Below are 19,312 nucleotides of genomic sequence, written 5' to 3' on the forward strand. Positions count from 1 at the left end.
TCTATAATGAAAAAGTTATGGAATATGGATAAAAAAAACAATTTTATTTAGTTTGATAGTATAGTTCGTTCAAAATAAGAGCGTATTCCAACTCTCAGTGTGTTGTTATAATTTCCCCTAATGGTTTTAATTCAAGCAAAGTATTAAAATGAAAATAAAAGATGAAACTTTTAAAAATCGTGTTTCTTTAAGATGTTGGAATTGTGTCACTCTATTAATCATCAAAACTTATCCTGCTCTCGTTAATCAGACCTTTACTTGTTTCAGTTGACAGTTTCCTGTCTGAAGGGATAAATAGTACGAGATTATCGTCCTACATGAAGAATTTGTCGTTTGATATTTGTATACAAGAAAATAATTCGTCCTGTGTGGTGTTTTTTATTATCTGTTGCTGTTGGTCTAAAGATCATGGTTCATCGGATTACCGAGCCTCCTCATTATTTAATGGATAAGAAGGGTGAGTTCTAATTTTTCCCATTTCGTTTAAGAATCATCAACTTATTATTTTTAGCAGATGTTCCATAAATAAATCCTTTAAGTACGTGTTTCCTTAACTCCGAATTCAGACAGGAAAGTTATCGCCACAGTCATTTTAACTCTCGACTATGCGATTTTTGTTATTTGGGGAAACTATTCATCATTATTGTTATACAAATAACGTCACATTATTATAATCAATGTTGATTCATCTTGCTAAACCTAATTTGACACTTTACATCTGTCAATGTAGTGGATTTTTCGATCGAGAAACACTTGACCAACTTGAAATTTGCAGTATTCCTCATTTAAAATTGCAATACATTATATTACTGTTCTTCACTTCTTGTCGTTTACTTTTTAAACATGTTTCTTGATACTGTCAAGTAAGTTCATTCTCAGTCAAAGAATTTCTGGATTTCTACAACCCTTTAAATATAGAATAGTTATTTTGATTAGATTATGGAATTTTAAAAAAAATTTATACACTATATGAATTATTTGTGACAGAGTTAACAATTTTCTGGAATGATTTTGGCAAAGATCGATAATACTGATACAGTGTAACAAATGACATTTAGTGTTATTTTAATAAAAAAAAAAAAAAGAGTATTCAAAGAAAGTATACTATTCATTATAGTACTGAACCAAGTATTCATATTTCATACTATCTATAGTTATTTTATTATTAATGTTTTAGAACAATGTTATCTGCATGGCGTAATATATGATCACGGTGAAAAAGTATCACCAAAGCAGTGTGTTGAGTGTGATTGCTACGACGGCAGCTTCACGTGTCAAAGATTTAATACGGAAACAAGATGTCCATCATTGTCATGCCCGATAAACGAACAGATCAGTGTAGCTGAAGAATGTTGTAAATTCTGTTCAGGTAATGTACAATATAAATTATTCTAAATTAATATGGTAATTTATCAACAGTACACAGTCTGCCTGTAAAATTTCATTTTTTTCTCATTTTGTATGATCAAATACTATTTATTATTTCAGGTGCCTAAAAAGAGATATTTCCTCCTTTCATGATGGATAATTTTCAAGTTTTTTAAAAATAATTCTAAGAAAAAAAAAAGTTGATAAAAAATCATATGAGATGAAAAGCAATAGACAATAAATTATAACCTTAATAATCTGGAAATTGATGCTAAAGACGCAAAAAAAGAAGAATTTAATGTATACAATATATACAATTAAACTCTTTTAATAGATTTTTAAAAATTGAGTACTACAACTATTTCTTGCATATTGCACATAATTATTGTACAATGCGTTTTATTTAATACCCAGGTTGTCCTTAAGTTTTAAAAATATATGAAAAATACTATACAAATCAAATACATAGACTTTTATTGTCTTTCAATTGTCTGCATTCATCATTTATTATTATGGAATCAACTAGTTTTAAATTTATAAATATCAAAATGTAATTGATTCAATGTCTCTTAAAACTAATTTTTTTATTCCGTTTTGTTATCCAACTTTTACAGTTATTAGATCTCATAGTCAACCTAATTAAACTCAATCTATTGTTTTACTTTAATCTAATAGTAAGTTTCAAAATAAGAATGACAATTTTCATTTATTATTAATTTATTACCTATATGGAAAGAAATATTTCATTTTAATTTATTTCTTCTTATAATATAATATAGGCTTATTGTACATATTTCAAAGGTAATAGTCTTCTAAGATCAGTACTGAGATAACTTTTGGAATCCCTAAGATCATTTACAGCTTTTTTCGCTAGGATTTTTGTATTGTCTCTGGTAAATTCACCTCGTTCAAGAGATTTTTCTAAAATTTTTTGTAGCTGCAATCCAATACCAGCTTTAGTAGAATTTGATAAAGTATTTATTACTTCATCTGAGAATCCTGAATATATGGAAAATCCTTGTCCCCTAGCATCTTTGTTTAAAGCATCGTAAAGAGTTGCCAATTGCTGTAAAGATGCACTTCTTTTTCCTAGCAGGTCAATTCTGTAAAGATATTTATTTTTATTTGAATTTTAGTTGGAATGGAAATTTTCAAAAACTTTTCACATAGAGTCATGGTTTTCAGTACTTATTTAAAGTTCTCCTTAAAAATAAAAATTAGAGGGCACCCTATTTGCACTTATTTACCCTTCTTTAACTCTAAAACTAGTCTGAATTTTAAAAAAAAACAAAATTATGATAATGTCATACCTTATTTCATCATTTTTTTGATTATTGAGATTTTCAAATTTGTCAGTCAATTTATTTATGTTTTTCTGAAAAGTTTTAATTGTATCGTGATTTTCTTTATTTATACTTTTTAAATTCGTTCGTTCATGAATTGATCTACTTTTTTGTCTGTAATCAAGAGGTATTCGAAACATATTATTTTTCATTTGTGTATTCGAGAGCTCGTCATATGAAGAAGTTGTCATTTCCATATCATTTCCAAATTTACTGACAATTTGCCATGTTGTCAATCCAGGAGGATGAGGACTCGAAGATATTAAGATATTAGTATTGTATACACTTCCATCAGAATGCAGCTGTTTTAATTGTTCAACGGCATATAGTATTACCTTAAAAAATTATCATAATTAAGTAATTATATATTCCCGCCAGTAAAAAAGGAAAATTATTTTCATCATTTTAATTCAATTATTATTTTCTAGAATTTTAAATTATTTTTTATGAAAACAATTGAATTCATGTGAAATTTTTATTATTTATGAAAATAATTAAATGTTTGCATACAATTTTATTAAAATTTTGTTCAAATAATTGTATTCTTTTTGAGAAATTTTATTAAAATAGTAGATATTGAAAATCATTGAATTGCACAAAGTTTTTAAAAATAATTAAATTTTGCAAAGAATTCTACTAAACTTTTTGAGAATAATTATTGAATGTTTGTGTGGCATTTTAATAAATTTTTTTTTAAAATAATTGAATTTCTAAAAAGCATTTTATTATTATTTATGAAAATAATTAAATTCTTGCTAATGACTTTACTAAAGTTTTCAAAAATAATTGAATTCCCAAGAAGAAATTTATTACTTTTGAAAATAATTGAATTCTTGCGATGAATATTGTTAATTTTTGAAAATAATTAAATTTTGCAAAGAATTTTATTAAAATAAATTGAATTTTTCGATTAATTAATTTAAAATAGTATTAAAAATAATTGAAATTCTTCAATGAGTTTTATTATTTATGAAAATAATTGAATTCTTGCTTAGAATTTTACCAACAATTTTTTTTAGAAAATTGAATTTCCATGGAAATTGTTATATTATTAGTGAAAGTAATTGAATTATTGTGAAGAATTGTATATTTTTAAATTTCAATTTTGGTGGGGTTGATATATACTTGCATTGTTGCTGGCAGATAAGAATTCGAAAGATTTGGCTTAGCGAATGCAGGAACGTTATAAGTCCTGACTAACGTTAGCTGAAAAAATTCATTTTCTTTTAATTTATAAATATTATTATTATTATTAAAATTATAAAAATATTATTTTATTATTTTTTTAGTTTAATAACATTTATATTATTTTGTGAATAAAATTGTTTACCAAAAACGGTTCACCGTGACCAAAATATATTATAAATTTGTTAATCATTTTAAGAATGTTCAAGTACACCATGAATTAAAAATTTTTACAAATAAAGTAAAATTGTCAACATACCTTAGTAATTACAAAAATTGTAAAGGAAATAACTATTTTCATTTTTATAATTTTCTACAATAAATGTACAATATATGAGACAAAATAATGTTATATTATATCCAGACTTTTCTTCTTAATTTTATTTATATAATTACAAAAATATAACACAAATAGTCTTGAAATAAACTGGTAAAGATTCTTATATGAGAATCTTTCTAGAACCGCAACCAAGTCAAGACTGGACTTGAAAGGTTTATAACGGTTTTGTACGTTGTTCCTATATAACACACTTTTAAATGGAACGTATACTTGTATATAATGTACACCATTCACAAAAAGTAAATTAATTTTCTCATTTCTGCAGAATAGAAAGAAAGACTTGATTATTCAGTATTATTATTATTATTATATTAATTGTTATTTCCATTGCTTAATTTTTAACGAAGGTATTATCTTAAAAATATTGCAATTAAGATTTTTTCTATTTGTAAAATTAATGATTCAAACATATTTTGAAGCAAATGTATCAAAAATTCACCAACTTTTAGTAAAATACCATTATTTTACTTAGTATATTGATAAATGAAAATATGTTAAATTCAAAAATTAAATTGGTTTAATATTGAAATATGAGGCTTATTTGCATTGATTTTTTTTTTCATTTGCATGATTTGGACCTTATTTCCTACTATTGGTCCAACACCATCACTACCTTTTTTCCACTGAAAATCATGAAAAGACATTTTATTTACATTAATACCTTAATAAGTTGAGTGTTTATTCTTATTTTGTTAATTGTTACAAATGTTTCAATAGTGCAAAATAAATTTTTTACACTGATGAAACATAAATAAATGCGAGTGCTCTGACATCTGTCAGGCAAAAGTCGCGGCATTATAGTTAACGATTATTTTGGCAATCAAGTTAAAGACAATATCAATTACATGGAAAATTTGCTTTTTTTTGCTTTGATTAATCATTGAACTGAAAATCATTTATAATATTTATTGATTACATTTTCTGGGTTAAAAATTGTTATATTATCTGTTTTAATATGAGTGAAAATAGACGCATGCGCTTATACACATTCACGAGTTCAAGTTCGACGTTTTTTTAGTCATCGCGTTTCAGTGCAACTATTATTTTATGCGTGTGACATTTTATTAAACAAAACCTTTTGTTTAAGCTTAATTTAGCTTTTGAAATTTCATTGCAAACATTTTTCATGTAGAAATTAGGTTTTCTTTTCAAAAAAGTGTCAATATCTTTAAAGATATAGGTAAAATAATAAAAGTGCAATTAAGAAGTTTGCAGTTATTATAAATGGATTAAACTTGAGCAAAATGTCTACAAATTGTAATTATAATAATTATCGTTACTGTTCTGCTACAAGAATGCACATAAATGGAATTAGCAGAGAACAAATTTCAGACAGTGATATGGCAGAGTTGAGTGAATTAGATGATGATGAGGGCAATGAAGATGATATTGATGAAGAACATGATGATGATGAAGATGAGGAAGGAAACTCTCTTCCTTATCCCGGCTTTGCTCCAATAGCTCTTCGTTATCTTCGACAAAACACAAAACCCCGTAATTGGTGTCTTGCATTAATTACTAATCCATATCCTTTTTATTTAACGTACAAATGTTATAATTTAACAAACTTTCAAATTTCTATTATTTGATTATGTTCTTCACTTAGAAACAATTGAATTGATAATAATGGGTTATGTTACATTGTATCAATAGGAGAAAATGTAGGTTAAAAGGGTTAAAAGCATTTTGAGCTAAAATGAACGTTATAAACCAGGATTAAAGTTATACTATCTAGAAAAGACACTGATACTCTTTTGTAATCATTTTTTGCAACATAAGATTAATTGTAAATTTCATATTATTAATAATAATAATATTTATTCGTTAATGCAAAAAAATTTATAAGGTAAATTAACCAATTCTCTACTGCAAACTCCCATGGTATCATATATGTGGATGAATATCTGGAATCTGGAAATTGGCACAATTTAAAAATCAATTTATGTGTGAATTGGCGTTCATACAGGTTTATATAGATGCTAATCCACATAGAATCTCATGCATGAATTTCTGGTGGAAGGATAATAATTAAACTTTATTTATTACGAATTTCTATTTTGAACAGAAATCTATCTTGAAAAAAATTAATTTCCAAATATTTCAATTGTTCATAAATGGTATTTATAAAAATATTTAGGTTATAAAAGTTAATAGGTATATAATATTATAATATATGTACAATGCAAATATTTTTCTTAATTTCATTTCACATGGTTTGAAAGAGTGAGCATAATGATAATACTTTTAAATTGTCTCACACTTGGAATGTACCAGCCATGCGTGGATGATCAATGTGAGACAAATCGGTGTAAAATTTTACAGGTAACTTCATTCCCATGTGGTACGTAATATTACTGTAAAACATTACTGTTACAATAATATTACAATAATGATACAGTCATAATCGTGTTATTGTAATATAAATATTGTGATTGCATTACAGTATAACATACTACCTATATTTGGGTTACGTTTAATAAATAATATATTGCGCTATTTCTGTGGGTAAACGGAGTCAACTTTTTGTAATATAATTATGTTTTAATTTTTTCAGATGTTTGATGATATTATCTTTGCTTTCTTTGCCTTGGAGATGACAATAAAAATGGTGGCAATGGGTTTATATGGTAAAGGGTCATATCTTGCAGATTCGTGGAATAGACTTGACTTTTTTATCGTAGCTGCTGGGTGTGTTTATTATATTACATTTTTTAATTATATCTATGGGGCATTCCATTTCAAACCGTTTCACCGACAAAAAACAATCGCAAATAAGTTTCTGCTACTAAAAATTAAAAGTGCCCTAGTAGTTTCAGTCTTATTGAAAAAGGCCTTTACTACTAATACTAAAATTTATAATTTTAGTGTAAGTATAGTAAAGGCCTAGATTTAGACGATAATTATAAAACAACAGATAGTTAGTCTGACTGTGACGTACTTTTACTACTGCTGATAAAAATTAGAAGCAGCCACGTAGTGTTAGTCTGACTATAAAGAATTTTTACCACTGCTACTAAAAAGTAGAAGAAGTAAAGCAGTTATAGTCTTACTGTAACGAACTTTTACTACTGCTAGTCAAAATTATAAGGAGACACGTAGTTTCAGTCTGACTAAAACAGAACTTTACTACCAGTACTATAACTACAAGAATTTGAACAAATTTTAAATTGACAGAGAATTATAAATACTACTGCGGCTAAAAAAATAATTGAAAACTGTGTCCGACTAAGATTGACATTTACTACTGATATTAAAATAACTGTTTCAAATTGCAGTCTGTCTAAAAATTACTTTTACTACTTACAAAAATTTACAGGTTACGAATGATTTTTATCATTAGACAGAACTTTCACAATTAGGCTTTTTTAAAAAACAGTTAAAAAATTAGTCTGACAAATAATTGCATTACCTACTGATACTCAAAATTTTAAAATTTATTTCTGAAGAAGATTAAATAATTTTTGTCTGACTAATAATACCACTCTTCTATTAATACTTGAAAATTTCGTAGTTTGACTAGAATTAATTTTTACTACTGATCTATAAAAATTTAAAAATTCAATTATTTTAGGTCTGACTGAAAATGACTTATGCTACTAGAACTTTCGATACTTAAATAAATATTCAAAAAATACTGTTTTTTAAAAAAATGAAAAACTTTACGGCTGACTACAACTAACATCTTCTACTGATACTGAATAAATTCTTAGTTTAAAACTGTAATTGACTTTTACAACTAAAGTAGTAAAATTAAAAAATACTATTCTTTGTCTGACTAAAAACTACTTGCACTACTGAGTCTAAAACGACTGTAATTTTAATGTTTGTCTGACTAAGTAGTATATTTAGTACTTTTAGTGAAAATTCCCAGAACCAACGATTAAATATTTAAAAATTTATTTTATAAATTTTAAAAATTATTGTTTTTTAAACAGTAAAAAATTTGTGTCTGTGATTTAACCAGTTCTGTCTGACTATACATTATAGTTACTATACTTTTACTAAAAATTACAAGAACAAACATTTTTGTCATATTAAAAATTACATTATTTGCAGAAAAAGATAAAAAAAAACTTTTTTAGTGTTTAATGATAAACGGTAAAAATACGTCTGACTAAAACTGACGATTACTACTGATCAGAATTTACAATATAAATTCTAGTTTTTACTGGTAAACATTTTTTACCAACTATATTTAAGTTGAAAGATCTTTTAAGGTCTTGTTTCGTAAGAAATAAGTTATTGATTCTCAAGATCCTTTACTAACAAAACTTTAATTTTTCCAGAATATTGGAATATTGTTTAAATGTGGAAAATATGAATTTATCTGCGATTCGTACTATAAGAGTCTTACGACCGCTTCGAGCGATTAATAGAATTCCAAGTAAGTGTAAAATTAGCAAATTTAATTAATTTTTTTTTAAAGTACTGTCTAAATCTGAATAATTAGAATTACTAATTGTTAATGAAATACTATACTATCTCTCATTAGGATTATAACTTTTTACTCATATTTAACTCTTCTTTCTTCAACTCTAAAAGCATGCGACTTTCATAGAATCCCGTTGGGTGTTGAATTTTAACTACTTTTTTTTATAAATATGTGTGAGTATGCGCCTTTTTACCCGCAATATTATTAAAAATGCACTCTCTAAATCCGAATAAGCGAAAAGTCTTCCACATAGAAAGATAAGTGCATATACACTTAGAATAAGTAAAATTCAAGAATTATATTCTTGAGGTAATTTAGACCACAAAGATGAAAAAATCAATTTTGTGATCGATAGAAACTATAATACTACCTTAATGTGCTTTTGATGTATTACCTCGAATATTACACAATTATATAAAAAATTGCAATAAAGTGGAAATCTAACGATGAAACAATGAAAACTTCTCTTCGTTAATCATTAGATTTGCACTTTATTGCAATTTTTCTTTACTTGTGGATCGAATTTAAAAATATTAACAAAATAATATCAAAAAATAATATTTGTTTAAGGTATGAGGATTCTAGTAATGCTGTTGTTGGACACACTGCCAATGCTTGGAAATGTTTTATTACTTTGCTTTTTTGTTTTCTTTATCTTTGGCATCGTTGGGGTTCAGCTTTGGGAAGGAATATTACGACAACGCTGTTTTCTAAAAGCTATACCGACTGTGAGATACCCAGAGTATGTAAATGATATTATTTATTACTGATTTCACCCAAAAAAATCAATAAACATCTAATACCTATGCACTTGAAGTCCATTGTAGTAGTGCACTTGTTTTTTCAGTGGTTATATGTACATCTGATTAAAAATTTTCTTTTCAATTTATTTTAGCTGGTTAAGAAAGTACTTTGAATATCAAGGACAAGATTATATTTGCTCTAAACCTGAGGACAATGGAATGCATAGTTGTCATGATTTGCCTTCTTTAAAATTCGGTAAATTCAAATTAAGTTCAAACAAATAATAAGGACAAAAGAGATAGAAATTTCAAGTTAATACTAGGATATTTAATATGTATTTTAAATTTTCTATGAAGATATTAATGAAATAATCTTTTACAGATAATATCGAATGTAACCATACAGCTTTAGTAAATAGTAATATAACTTTCATCAATGATAATAATTGTGTTAATTGGAATTATTATTATACTGAATGTAAGGGACAAGGAAACAATCCTTTTCAAGGCACAATATCATTTGATAATATTGGACTGGCCTGGGTTGCAATATTTCTCGTAAGTTGTTCAATGTCTTAACGCATTGTTACATACGTTCAACATTAAAGAAAAAAATTATTAATTATTTTTCCCAAACTATTCTGTTAACAGGTCATCAGTTTAGAGGGATGGACAGATATAATGTATTATGTGCAAGATGCTCATTCTTTCTGGGACTGGATTTATTTTGTCCTTCTTATAGTGGTTCGTATTATTATTTTAATTTATTATCTTGTATAGATAAAGTAGTTAAATTATTTAATAATAATTAAATTTTAAAATTATTAATAACTAGAAAGTTTCAAAAATCATTCTGTATACCGCGAACCAATAAAGTAACATTTAAATTTCAAACTTAATGATAGAAGTATTTATTAATTAAAGATTAGAAATTGTACTCCCACTAAGAATATATTTAATGCTTTTTTATAGATTGGTTCTTTCTTTATGATTAACTTGTGTTTAGTCGTTATTGCTACACAATTCTCTGAAACTAAGAAGCGAGAAATGGAAAGAATGAGATTAGAAAGAGCACGCTTTCAATCAACCAGCACTCTTGCATCATCTACGAATGTATCTGAGCCAACTACATGTTATGCAGAAATTGTAAAGTAAGATATTATGAATTTGAATTTTTACAATATATTTATTTTCGTAAATTGTAAAAAATATATATTAATTCAATAAATTGACAGGTATATTGCACATCTTTGGAGACGGGGTAAGAGAAGATTAATGAAACGATATCGATTGTATTTGTACAGTAAGCAACAAAAGCAAGATGAAATTTTGTTAAAGGATAAACTTGAACAATGTCAAGCAACTGAAAGTGGAATAAAGAAATTACACAGTATGTATAAATTAAAAAATTATAATTCTACACTTTATTGTTTTAAATTTAGTTCCGGCTAGAGTTATCTAATAAACGTATATTTCTACTTGAAGGTAGCAATATTTTTTGTGGAGCAACATCAAAACTTATTACTGTTTTGGGAAGTAAGGAACAAAATGGAAAACCATTTATAGCACCTCATGCGAGCCCAGAAATATCTGAAATTGAGCACTCCGCTATAATGTATCAACGTACTGGTATTTATCGACTACATTCAATTTCAAATTGCAGTGAGTCTGTCAACAGTACAACTCAGGTATTGCTTTTAAGGAATCAATAATAAGTGTTTATTAAATTAATCATCTAAATATTTATAATAAAAAGTCTGCCATCTTGTTTACTTTATATTATTAAATGTTAAATTGCAATTGTTCTAAAAACGAATTTAATTTTAATAGTTTAAATTATATTGCAGATAAATAATAGTTTGCTAAGTCCTCCTAGTGCCAATTTTCGAAGAAGAAGCAGTGTAATGTTCAGTGATGTGATTTTACTTCATGGAGGAAGTGTTCATACATTACCAGGCTCAGTTGCTTTAGCAGACAGCAATGTTTGTTGCAATGAAAAGATGACACAAACAAGTGATGGACATGTGTGGTTAATCCCACTTTCTAAAAATTTGCAGGTATATTTTGAATAAGCACATTTACAATATTTTTACAAATGTAAAAAAACTAAATTCATTTCTTATACATTTCAAAGACCGTAATAAAACGAAGAGAGGCGATGTCTTGTCAAGAGTTACTTGCACTAAGTGGAGCTTTCAGTGCTGCTTTACCTACTGGACAGTTGGCACTTGATTCGTTTTTAAATACATTTAAAAATGGTAAGCCAAGCTGGTAACAAGTTAACATTTCCTTTATATTAAAATAATGTGTTGAACCTTATAGCCTTACAAATTAGTATTTTCACACATCGCATAGCAGATACATTTTTGTTAACTTATTGCTTATTTTTAGGTATAAAAAAGAGTCAAATAGTTAATGATTCACAATGGTTTAATGAAGTGAATAACTGCTCGTGCTGTTATGCTTCACGAGAACAACAATGGCCCAATCGAAATTTAAAGTGTCAAATATTACCTGCTGGACACATACTTAAAGTTGTGGCTAACGGATGTATTTACATTTTGTGTTATTTGCGTCAGTGGGTTAAAAGATTTGTCGATAGTAAAATATTTCAACAAGGAATTCTTTTAGCGATTCTCATCAATACACTCAGTATGGGTATTGAATACCACAATCAAGTAAGATTAAGATTTAAAAAATAAAATGTACGTTGCACTATTTTAATGACATTTCATTTTTATTGCAGCCTGAAGAATTAACTGTTCTTGTTGAAATAAGTAATATTGCTTTTTCTGCAGTATTTGCTGCAGAAATGTTACTAAAAATCATAGCAGAAGGACCATTTGGATATATAAGTAATGGATTTAACGTTTTTGATGGTATTGTTGTTATCTTAAGGTAAATTATTTACATACTTAATATGAACTGGCGCATATAATATAAATTGTGATATTGACAATACAGTTTGGATTCACTAATAATAAGTAAAAGAATATTCAGTTTAATATATACTTTACAGCGTTGTGGAATTATGTCAAGCTTTTGTCGAAGAACGAGGGGGTAGCTCAGGGCTCAGTGTTCTCAGGACTTTTCGACTATTAAGAATTTTGAAACTTGTTCGTTTTATGCCTAACTTACGTCGTCAACTGTTTGTAATGTTACGAACAATGGATAATGTTGCAGTTTTCTTCTCATTATTGGTGCTTTTCATTTTTATATTCAGGTAAGAACTTAAATTATATCTTTCAAATTACCCTATAAAACTTTTATAATTCTGACTTGAAAAATAATGTGAATGCTCACTTATAGAGACAAAAAATTTAAGCATTTTAGGTATGTATCTTTTTGGAGGAAAATTCTGCATGTGGATAGATCGTACTAGACCTTGTACTTGTGCTGAAGTCGTGGCCCGTCATCCAATGTGCCAATGTGACCGAAAGCATTTCAACGATATTGTTTGGGCTCTCGTAACAGTTTTTCAAGTAAGAAGAATAACAATAATTATTCGCACTAAGGAAAATTACTATATAATTATACAATATTTCCATTACAGATTCTCACTCAAGAAGATTGGAATGTTGTTCTTTTTAATGGAATGCAAAAAACTTCTCATTGGGCTGCTCTGTACTTTGTCGCTTTAATGACATTTGGAAATTATGTTTTATTCAATTTGTTAGTAGCCATTCTGGTAGAAGGATTTTCTTCTGAGGTAAAATAACAATTATACATTTCGCACTATTAATTACTCATACATAATTCTTCATAGTCATTATTATATTTTTTAGAGAAATGAAAGACGGGAGAGGGAACAACGGGAGTTAGCAAGACTTGCTGCACAGGAATGTACATTCGGTAGTGATGAAGGGTTATCTAGGATATCTGCTTTCCACTCCTTTACAGATAGTGACACTTATACTCAGGTAAAGAAAATTGTTTTCAGTGTATTATAATTACTTTATGTTTAATGTTTAACTATAGAATTTAAGTTATTTCAACGTCGATCTATTCTCACATTAGGATAGTAAGCAGGATTTCAGGAAAATGAGAGAAAATTGCGAACAGGACAATTATATTAATGTACGGAAACAATTATCCAGTGTAAAGTATAATAAAAATGGCAGTAGTATTTTGACATCTAGACCGTCGCCACCTATAATTACTCATACTGCGCCTACACCACAAGATTCTCCAAATACAACTTTCGATACTTCATACAAAGATTTAATCTCCAGAGACATCTATAACAAAAGATTATCATTTTCTTCAATTGACAAATATATTGTAAGTACGAAATCAACATTTCTTGTTGAATATACTACTCTTACTGAACATATTTCTAGAGTTTAGATTGACATTCCTGTCTGTGCTAAAAAGTAATATTTTGATTTATATACTAATTTCAGAAGCAAGGAATAAATCAAACAAATGATGTTGAAAGTAAAGCGTGCAATACTACCGACTGGACATTAAAACATAATTTGATATCCAATGTTATGAAATCTTCCAAGAAAGATACGGATTCAACCAAGTAAGTAGCTATATATATTTTAGGAAACCTTCATTACTTTAAGCGCTCCTATTTTTGAGCAATAATATTATTTATTTCATTTAACAGAATATATCCAACATCTATTCCATCAACTAAAGGATGTGTAGCCGATTCCGTAGGAAACGACACTTTTATTTATGTTCCAAATAATCGAGCAGTAAAATTAATATCCAAAAATGAAAGCCCCAGTTTGCATATCAATGAAAACAGTAGCCACTGCTCATCAAACTCTCAGTGTTTTGCCTTTACGAAACAGGTAATATTCACATTCTGAGTATAAATTTCTTCGCCGTTATTATTAATACACCGCGGTGTAGTAGGTTTTCTGTAGTATTCCTCAATTATACATACATAAATAATAATAGTACTGTATTAATAATTTTAATATCATACAGTTGAACTACATTGCAGGATAGATTTTATATTTTTTTTTTTTTTTGTGCTTTTAGTGTCATTGGGCTATAAAAGATACACAAAAATCATATGAGACTATGAAAGTAAAAAGAACGTTTACTCATCAAGACCATGGGACAGCATGTATTCCTAACGATGTGCCTGTAAATGCTTCATCACCAAAAAAAAATTCTCCATCAACAATTAAAAACCATCGTAATTCACAAACAGAAGATCTATTTTTCGCAACTTCTCCAAAGAATATTTCAAATATGAAGAAACTTCGGAAAATGTTTATCTCCCTAAACTCACGAAATTGTCTAAAAGGAAGAGATGAGTTGTCTCTATATATTTTTTCGAATGAACACAAGTAATTAACCTATCTCTAATTAATGGAAATTATACAATTTATAACTATTTTTTTACATTTTAAATATGTTTTTATTTGAAACTATTTTTAAGTGAGTTTTTTAAAAAGATTTAAAACACTCACATAGAAAAAAGTTTACTCATTTTTGTTTTATCTCATATCAAAATGAAAAAATCTCAAAATGAGTGCATGTTGAGTGACAGAAAACTTTGTGCTGATTCCATTTTTGATGTGTATCAAATTGAGTAAGATTCTTACTCAATTTGTGAACAGAATTCGTTTTGTTTCTTATCAACAGTGTTCAAGTTGATTTGCAAATTTACAGTAATTAAAATTTCAGAATCAGAATATTATGTAAGTGGTTTGTTGATCAAAAGTGGTTTGATAACGTAGTTTTACTCTTTATTGGATTAAACTGCATAACTTTGGCAATGGAAAGACCAAATATACCACCTGATAGCTTTGAAAGAATTTTTCTCTCTAGTGCTAATTACATATTTACAGCAGTTTTTGCAATGGAAATGTTAATCAAGGTACACCAATTTATAAAACAGTATAAGCTAAAACTTTGTTATACATTTGCAATTAATTAATTATTTATTTTGAGCAGCAACATTTGGTTCTTTTCGTAGGTCATTGCAACAGGTATGCTTTACGGGCCATCTGCTTATTTTACTTCTGGATGGAATATAATGGATGGATCACTTGTTATAATTTCAATAACCGACTTATTGATGTCACTTATATCTGCAAACAGTCCGAAAATTTTTGGCATTCTAAGAGTAAGTTGAGCATAAGATAGATCCTTTATCTAAATTAAATCACAATATTGTTACAGGTATTCAGACTTTTGCGCTCACTGAGGCCGTTAAGAGTTATAAATAGAGCACCAGGTTTAAAACTCGTCGTTCAAACTCTTCTCTCATCCTTAAGACCCATTGGAAACATTGTACTAATTTGCTGTACATTTTTTGTTATTTTTGGTATTTTGGGGGTTCAGTTGTTTAAGGGTGCATTTTTTTACTGTGAAGGACCTGATGTTAATAATATACGCAACAAAACCGATTGTCTATCAGACAAACGAAATATTTGGTTGAACAGAAAATATAACTTTGACGATCTTGGGAAAGCCTTGATGTCTTTATTTGTACTGTCATCACGAGATGGATGGGTGAATATTATGTACACGGGTTTGGATGCCGTAGGTGTCGACCAACAGGTATGATATATGTATTTATTTAATACTCAATTGTTGAAAATTATGTATAGGTCCGATTAAAAGTTTCTTGTTTTTTTAAAATTTTTTCTAACACCGTGTTATTGTATTAATTTATTTCAGCCAATTGAAAACTACTCGGAATGGAGATTGCTTTATTTCATTTCATTCATCTTATTAGTTGGATTCTTCGTACTAAATATGTTTGTGGGAGTGGTCGTTGAAAATTTTCACAGATGTCGCGAAGAACAAGAGAAAGAAGAAAGAGTTCGAAGAGCTGCTAAACGCGCTTTACAAATGGAGAAAAAGAGAAGAAGTATATTTTTCTTTTAAAAATATTTAATTTATTTATCAAAAACTATTTTTTGTTGAATGTTTGAAAGTGTCACACAAATATGTATGACATATAAGGATCATTAATTTTATTTGATCAAAAAATCGAAAGTTTAAAGTTTAAACACAAAACATTCAAACTTTTGATTTTTCAATGAAATTCGATAAAGTGGTTTATTGCCTTTTTTCATTTTTAGGATTACACGAGCCCCCTTACTATAACAATTATTCAAAAGTACGATTATTCATCCATAATGTTGTGACATCAAAATATTTCGATTTGGCAATTGCGGCGGTAATTGGACTAAACGTAGTTACAATGGCATTAGAATTTTACATGATGCCAAAAGCACTAACATATGCTTTAAAAATTTTCAACTATTTTTTCACAGCTGTTTTTATATTAGAATCAATAATGAAGCTTATAGCTCTTGGAATACAGTTATATTTAAAAGATAAGTAAGTAACAGGTTTATAACAGATTTTACTACATTTTAAATACAGATCTTTTAATAACACATATGTGTACCAAGCGATTTAGACTTTAAATGAATATTATTTCAGATGGAACCAACTTGATGTGGGCATTGTGATATTGTCAGTGGTGGGAATTGTTTTAGAAGAAGTTGAATCGAAAGTAATTCCTATCAACCCTACGATCATTCGAGTCATGCGTGTTTTGCGTATTGCAAGAGGTAATACATATTTTTTATAATATAATGTAAGCGACATATTTCTAATTTGTGTAAATAATTATTGTTAGTCTTGAAGCTACTTAAAATGGCAAAGGGTATTCGAGCACTACTGGATACTGTTATGCAAGCATTGCCTCAAGTTGGTAATTTGGGATTACTCTTTTTCTTACTGTTCTTCATATTCGCAGCACTTGGTGTTGAACTGTTTGGACGATTAGGTATATTTTGTGTCTTAATATACATGGAAATTTTCAGTTTACATAATGTAAAATGTTTAATACATTAGGTTATTTAATTTCCAGAATGTAGTGATGAAATGCCTTGTCAAGGTTTAGGAGAACATGCACATTTCAGTAACTTTGGAATGGCGTTTTTAACTTTATTTCGAGTAGCAACTGGCGACAATTGGAATGGTATTATGAAAGACACTTTACGGGATAATTGTGATGATTCAGAAGATTGTGTGAAAAATTGTTGTGTCAGCAATATTATTGCCCCGATATTTTTTGTAATATTTGTACTGATGGCACAGTTTGTTCTTGTAAATGTGGTTGTCGCAGTTCTAATGAAACATTTAGAAGAAAGTCATAAACAGGTAATATATGATTAAAAAAGTATCAAAGAATTATTATTTTATTTATTATTTTATTACAGATGGAGGACGAGCTTGACATGGAGTCACAACTCGAAAGGGAATTATTGGCTGAACAAGAAGAACTTTTAGTTGGTGAAAATGAAAATGTTGAAGAAACTAGCGTTCAAAATGTAATAGATGATAATGAAATAATGACATCACAATGGAAAAATAATAGTCCTCCTGAATCTTCTCATGGACTCTCTAAAGTTCGGTCTCTACCCTCTAATTTTATTTATAATCATGGGTCAACCAAGAACCAAGGTAATAAATATTGATACACACTGAAAAAAAATTGAGTTTCAAAAAAATATTCCATTTCATTGTATATATTATTTTTTGTTTATTCTAAATAAAGTTTGTTTAAGCTAAATATATATCTATTTGATTTAATTAAACATTTGGTTATTTGAAGAATATTTTTTGTTAAGCAAAACAAACGTTTTGTCAACTATATAGTAATTGTTTTAATATTTCTGATTCAACTAAAATTTGGTTGTTTCAAAACAATTTCTTTCTAAGTTTAATAAAGCAAAGTATAATGTTCTACAGATTTAAATAGATATTGTGAATTTAAGTATAAGAATAACATATAGAAAAAATGGTTGTCAGTTTTAGATGCTTCCTTACATGTATCAACGAGGAGAAGAAGAAGAAGAAGAAAGAGCACCATACTTCAGCTCTCTTCAAAATCGGCAAAATTAAAATCTGGTCATAAATATAGTAATATGCAACAACAGAGCACCATTAATTCACCTAAATTCGAATGTAATAAAGTAGTTTCGAATTCATCGAATTACCTTATTCCTCCCACTATTTCGTATTCAGCAAGAAGTAGAGATACTTCAGCTGATTATTTAAAATCAGAAAAAGAGATTAAATTAAAAACGCCACCTATTGATGAAAATTTTTGTATCAGTTCGAAAAAAATCGTACATGGTAACAATGTGAATAATAAGCCTAACAATTTTCACGAAGATTATGATGTGCAATCAATAATCAATGAACGAAGACCACTTAAATTAAAAGTGAATGTTTCAGGACTTTCAAACTCTAACAGAAATGATAATATTCCTGTTGCAGAAAGCAGATGTAATAATATATCAAACGATGACAATTTAAAAAATTATTCTGTAAGTTTCAGTAATGACTTTAGTTCGAGTGGATTATACTAATAGCGGTAAAATCACTGTTTAACAAATATTTGTTATGTTGAACATTTTTAAAACCAGTATAGCTAAATGTTAAGTGAATAGAATGAAAATGATGTAGTTTCTATTGATCCTTAAAAGGATCGTATAATTTTGAGATATATTTTTTTTATTTATTTCTTGTAAACTTAAATGTATATATGTATAGACACGTAAAACATGTCTAAATAAAAGGTATTCTCTAAACAAAGATTATTTTTCAATTAAAACAAAATATAAATACCTATTTTTACTGTTTTCAGATCAAATACCTAATTAATAAAAACAATCATTTTATAACTTACCTATCTCATCTTCTGATGAATTGGTCAAAACCTTATTGCATTTGTTTAGTCGCTTTTTCATTTTTTAGACTTAATTGGCGAAAAATATAAATATTGAGAGGCACTTCATCTCGATTCATTTTCAAAAGAATAAATATAATAACAGGTAGGTACGAAAGTGAAGTCACAATAAAATCATGTGATAACCACAACATAAAAGATACCGGCTACGAGAAA

General features: G+C 27.7%; 3 protein-coding genes across 5 annotated transcripts; 2 read left to right on the top strand and 1 right to left on the bottom strand.

The window, feature by feature from the left end:
• Positions 1-266: 266 nt before the first annotated feature.
• Positions 267-1,791, top strand: LOC122500198 (CCN family member 5-like). The gene is made up of 3 exons (XM_043608992.1): positions 267-457; positions 1,178-1,369; positions 1,489-1,791. Exons 1-3 carry the CDS (start codon positions 409-411, stop codon positions 1,494-1,496), a joined length of 249 nt encoding a protein of 82 aa, XP_043464927.1. The 5' UTR covers positions 267-408; the 3' UTR covers positions 1,497-1,791.
• A 276-nt stretch (positions 1,792-2,067) lies between these two features.
• LOC122500199 lies at positions 2,068-4,393 on the bottom strand. Its single transcript, XM_043608993.1, has 4 exons — positions 4,156-4,393; positions 3,837-3,917; positions 2,679-3,046; positions 2,068-2,471 (listed from the first exon to the last, which is right to left on the bottom strand). Exons 1-4 carry the CDS (start codon positions 4,195-4,197, stop codon positions 2,150-2,152), a joined length of 813 nt encoding a protein of 270 aa, XP_043464928.1. The 5' UTR covers positions 4,198-4,393; the 3' UTR covers positions 2,068-2,149.
• A 700-nt stretch (positions 4,394-5,093) lies between these two features.
• LOC122500201 (voltage-dependent T-type calcium channel subunit alpha-1H) lies at positions 5,094-19,013 on the top strand. 3 transcript variants are annotated; one of them, XM_043608995.1, is made up of 34 exons: positions 5,094-5,493; positions 5,569-5,761; positions 6,447-6,558; positions 6,791-6,924; positions 8,523-8,620; positions 9,239-9,410; positions 9,564-9,667; positions 9,794-9,969; positions 10,063-10,155; positions 10,384-10,562; positions 10,647-10,801; positions 10,897-11,099; positions 11,259-11,468; positions 11,546-11,669; positions 11,803-12,089; positions 12,158-12,309; positions 12,431-12,634; positions 12,737-12,893; positions 12,965-13,120; positions 13,197-13,331; positions 13,429-13,692; positions 13,815-13,939; positions 14,027-14,216; positions 14,410-14,723; positions 15,064-15,256; positions 15,356-15,505; positions 15,562-15,942; positions 16,063-16,255; positions 16,470-16,731; positions 16,837-16,967; positions 17,036-17,185; positions 17,270-17,562; positions 17,622-17,865; positions 18,214-19,013. In XM_043608995.1, exons 1-34 carry the CDS (start codon positions 5,481-5,483, stop codon positions 18,774-18,776), a joined length of 6,510 nt encoding a protein of 2,169 aa, XP_043464930.1. In that variant the 5' UTR covers positions 5,094-5,480; the 3' UTR covers positions 18,777-19,013. The 3 variants fall into 3 exon arrangements, with proteins under 3 accessions (XP_043464930.1, XP_043464929.1, XP_043464931.1); XM_043608994.1 differs by having other exon boundaries at positions 5,094-5,761; XM_043608996.1 differs by lacking the exon at positions 5,094-5,493 and having other exon boundaries at positions 5,698-5,730; positions 6,459-6,558.
• The last annotated feature ends 299 nt before the right edge of the window (positions 19,014-19,312 follow it).

Source organism: Leptopilina heterotoma, unplaced genomic scaffold (genome assembly GCF_015476425.1).
Source record: "Leptopilina heterotoma isolate Lh14 unplaced genomic scaffold, ASM1547642v1 Lhet_182, whole genome shotgun sequence".
NCBI lineage: Eukaryota > Metazoa > Arthropoda > Insecta > Hymenoptera > Figitidae > Leptopilina > Leptopilina heterotoma.

Coding starts and splice junctions, on each gene's coding strand:
- LOC122500198 (XM_043608992.1), top strand. CDS start 409: ATGGTTCATCGGATTACCGAGCCTCCTCATTATTTAATGGATAAGAAG. Junction 458..1,177: donor TTATTTAATGGATAAGAAGG/GTGAGTTCTAAT, acceptor TTAATGTTTTAG/AACAATGTTATCTGCATGGC.
- LOC122500199 (XM_043608993.1), bottom strand. CDS start 4,197: ATGAAAATAGTTATTTCCTTTACAATTTTTGTAATTACTAAG. Junction 3,047..3,836: donor ATCTGCCAGCAACAATGCAA/GTATATATCAAC, acceptor TAATTTTTTAAG/GTAATACTATATGCCGTTGA. Junction 2,472..2,678: donor CAAAAAAATGATGAAATAAG/GTATGACATTAT, acceptor ATATCTTTACAG/AATTGACCTGCTAGGAAAAA.
- LOC122500201 (XM_043608994.1), top strand. CDS start 5,481: ATGTCTACAAATTGTAATTATAATAATTATCGTTACTGTTCTGCTACA. Junction 11,670..11,802: donor TTTAAATACATTTAAAAATG/GTAAGCCAAGCT, acceptor GCTTATTTTTAG/GTATAAAAAAGAGTCAAATA. Junction 15,506..15,561: donor AAATTTTTGGCATTCTAAGA/GTAAGTTGAGCA, acceptor ATATTGTTACAG/GTATTCAGACTTTTGCGCTC.